Source organism: Budorcas taxicolor, chromosome 12, assembly GCF_023091745.1.
Source record: "Budorcas taxicolor isolate Tak-1 chromosome 12, Takin1.1, whole genome shotgun sequence".
Taxonomy (NCBI): domain Eukaryota; kingdom Metazoa; phylum Chordata; class Mammalia; order Artiodactyla; family Bovidae; genus Budorcas; species Budorcas taxicolor.
This window is the reverse complement of record NC_068921.1, coordinates 11,575,165-11,578,965: the sequence shown is the minus strand read 5'-3', so window position 1 is coordinate 11,578,965 and position 3,801 is coordinate 11,575,165. Positions and strand designations below refer to the sequence as shown.

At 50.4% G+C, this 3,801-nt stretch overlaps 1 protein-coding gene across 1 annotated transcript; it reads left to right on the top strand.

Annotated features, from left to right (window-relative positions):
• The first annotated feature begins 1,429 nt into the window (after positions 1-1,429).
• On the top strand, positions 1,430-3,565 carry KBTBD6 (kelch repeat and BTB domain containing 6). The gene has a single exon (XM_052650300.1). It carries the CDS (start codon positions 1,430-1,432, stop codon positions 3,563-3,565), a length of 2,136 nt encoding a protein of 711 aa, XP_052506260.1.
• Positions 3,566-3,801: the final 236 nt, after the last annotated feature.

Genomic DNA, 3,801 nt, shown 5'->3' with positions numbered 1-3,801 from the left:
ATTGAATATTGCCAAGTGAAAGAATATATATTCCAACTGCATGGTATTCTGGAAAAGATAGAACCAGACAATAAGAAAATTAATGGTTCTGAAGGGCTGGGAGGCAAGGAGAGGGAGGCATAAATAGGTTGAACAGAGGATTTTTTAAGATTGTGAAACTGTTCTGTGTATTATTGTCATGATAGGTACATGACATATTTATGACATACATGTACATCATACATACATGTACATGACACATGTTATATAGATACATGACATACATGACATGCCTGTACAACAGAGTAAATCCTAATATAAACTACATGTTTTAATTAATGATAGATCACTGTAAGTTCATAACTTTTAACAAGGGCATACACTAATGCAAGATGTTGTAAACAGGTGAAACTGAGAGGGGGCGGAGTATATGAGAGCTTCCTGTAGCTTTCTATTGGATTTTCTAGTAAACCTAAGACTGGTCTTAAAAATCTATTTGTTAAAAGCAAAAACAAAAAAACTTAAAAGGTATCTCTGCAGAAACCTGTAGGGTTTTTCAAATTTCCCCACAGGCTCATGGTCTCAAATGAGAGGGTGCTTCATTCTTCATGAACGCTAGAAGAAAAGCTAAAACTCATTAAGCCTTTATATCATGGGTACTGCGTATAAGTACATTACTCTGCTAATCAACAAATATTTATTTAAAGCAAGGAGAGCCAACCTACGCGATTTAATGCGTATATCACCTACGCGATTTATGCGTGTATCATCTACGCAATTTAGTTCGATCGTCATACAATGCTATGAAGTACCAGTGCCATTAACGTTTTTAAAAAACAAGCGGCAGCTCTGACAGAAGCCAGACAACTGATAAATACAACAACGGGCATTTAGTCTGAATTCCAATCCCAAAGTTCGAAACCATAAAACCGAACGGAATAGAATTAACCATTTCGAACTTCGTCGTCCGAAACAATGAACGGGCGACAAATCTCGCGATGCTATGGAAGCTACTACTACTCCCGATATGCAAAGCGGTTTCCGTGCCGCAACCTGTGCCGCAGCAGGTGCCGCAGCCTGTGCCGCAGAGTCCGCGGGGTCCCGGCATGCCTCGAGGCGCGAAAGGCAATCTGGGAGCCGTAGTTCTCCTGGATGCCTAGTGGTGGTGCCGGCGCGGCGGTGGCGGATCGCTAGCTTCCAGCCAGTAGGTCCTCTGAGGGCGAGCTGAGGCGGAGAAAGGGCGTGGAACTGGAACCCGGTGAGTTGGACGCGGTCTACGCGATCGAGGGAGGCGGCACCGCGGCAGAGGGCTGACTTAAATAAATGGACCAGTGCTGCAGTCTCTCCGGAGACACCGCGGTCTTAGCGTCAGCGAGAAGAGGGTGAGGAGGCGCCAGAACCTGGTCCTTGCTCCCGTTCTCATCTTTCGCTCTCCGCCGCTCTCTCCATCATGCAGTCCCGGGAAGAAGCTTCGCGCTCTCGCCGCCTCGCCAGTCCCCGCGGCGGGAAGCGCCCCAAAAGGGTTCACAAACCCACGGTTTCGGCTTTTTTCACGGGCCCGGAGGAGCTGAAGGACACGGGCCATTCTGCAGCTCTGCTGGCCCAGCTCAAGTCCTTCTACGATGCGCGGCTTCTCTGCGATGTGACCATCGAGGTGGTCACCCCCGGCAGCGGGCCCGGCACGGGCCGCCTCTTCCCCTGCAACCGTAACGTGCTGGCGGCCGCGTGTCCCTACTTCAAGAGCATGTTCACCGGCGGCATGTACGAGAGCCATCAGACGAACGTGACCATGCACGACGTGGACGCCGAGTCCTTCGAGGTGCTGGTCGATTACTGCTACACCGGTCGCGTGTCCCTGAGTGAATCGAACGTGGAGCGCCTTTATGCAGCCTCCGACATGCTGCAGCTGGAGTACGTGCGGGAAGCCTGTGCCTCCTTCCTAGCCCGCCGCCTTGACCTGGCCAACTGCACGGCCATCTTCAAGTTTGCTGATGCCTTCGGCCATCGCAAGCTGCGATCACAGGCCCAGTCCTTTATAGCCCACAACTTCAAGCAGCTCAGCCAGATGAGTCCAATTCGCGAAGAGTCCCTGGCAGATCTGACCCTGGCCCAGCTGCTGACCGTCCTGCGCCTGGACAGCCTCAACATCGAGCACGAGCAGACCGTGTGTCATGTGGCGGTGCAGTGGTTGGAGGCGGCTCCCAAGGAGCGGGGTCCCAGCGCCGCAGAAGTCTTCAAGTGTGTCCGCTGGACCCACTTCTCTGACGAAGATCGGGGCTACCTGGAAGAGCTGCTGACCAACACCGTGGTGGAGAAGTACTGTCTGGACCTCGTTGAAGGGGCCCGGCAGATGCGGTATGGTGACACATTGTGCAAGTCTCTGGTGCCCAAGCCAGAGAGCAGCGGTGGCAGCAGTGGCAGTGGCGTTGTTAGCTGCGTTGCTTGTGGTGGTGGTGGTGGTGGTGGTGGTGGTGGTGGTGGTGGCGGTGGCAGCAGCAGTGTCCTTAACGTTGTTCTTGGCAGTGGAAGCAGCAGCTCCGTTGTGCCCATGGCTGATCATCCACCTCAGAGGCTAGGTGTGTATGCCAAGAAGATGGTGATCTTCTTTGGCCATCCCAGAGATCCCTTTCTGTGCTGTGACCCATACTCGGGGGATATTTACAAAGTGCCATCACCTCTGACCTGCCTTGCTCACACTAGGACTGTGACCACCTTAGCTGTCTGTGTCTCTCCAGACCATGACATCTATCTGGCCGCCCAGCCCAGGAAGGATCTCTGGGTGTATAAACCAGCCCAGAATAGTTGGCAGCAGCTTGCTGACCGCCTGCTCTGCCGGGAGGGCATGGACGTGGCATACCTCAATGGCTACATCTACATCCTGGGTGGGCGGGACCCCATTACCGGCATTAAACTGAAGGAGGTGGAGTGCTACAGTGTCCAGAGGAACCAGTGGGCGCTGGTGGCTCCGCTGCCCCATTCCTTTATTTCCTTTGACCTGATGGTCATTCAGAACTATCTGTACGCTCTCAACAGTAAGCGCATGTTCTGCTTTGATCCCAGCCACAATATGTGGCTGAAGTGCGTTTCTCTGAAGCGCAATGATTTTCAGGAAGCCTGTGTCTTCAACGATGAGATCTATTGCATCTGCGACATCCCTGTCATGAAGGTGTACAATCCAGTCAGAGGAGAGTGGAGGCAGATTAATAACATCCCCTTGGTGTCGGAGACTAACAACTACCGGATTATCAATCATGGCCAAAAACTGTTGCTGATCACCTCCCGCACCCCGCAGTGGAAGAAGAACCGGGTGACCGTGTATGAATACGATGTTAGGGGTGACCAGTGGATTAATATAGGTACCACATTAGGCCTGTTCCAGTTCGATTCTAACTTTTTTTGCCTCTCAGCTCGCGTTTATCCTTCCTGTCTTGAACCTGGTCAGAGTTTTCTCACTGAGGAGGAAGAAGTACCTAGTGAATCCAGCACTGAGTGGGATTTAGGTGGGTTCAGTGAGCTGGATTCTGAATCAGGGAGCTCAAGCTCTTTATCTGATGATGATTTGTGGGTTCAGGTAGCCCCTCAGTGAAATGCACAGCAGAGTGTGTTACAGATAAATTGAAACACTAAGGTATTTTTACTGCTTTGGAAAGTATCTGAAAGAGATACCCTTTCTCTTTGCTGGAAGAAAAAAAAAAAAGAGTTGATGAATTTCAAGTTTGGCTTAGAAAGTGTATTGTTTGAAATACTAATATAATATCACAGAATTTAAACATCTTTAAAAGAAATCAGCCTGTTTAATAATTTACTGTTCTAAAAGTCCAG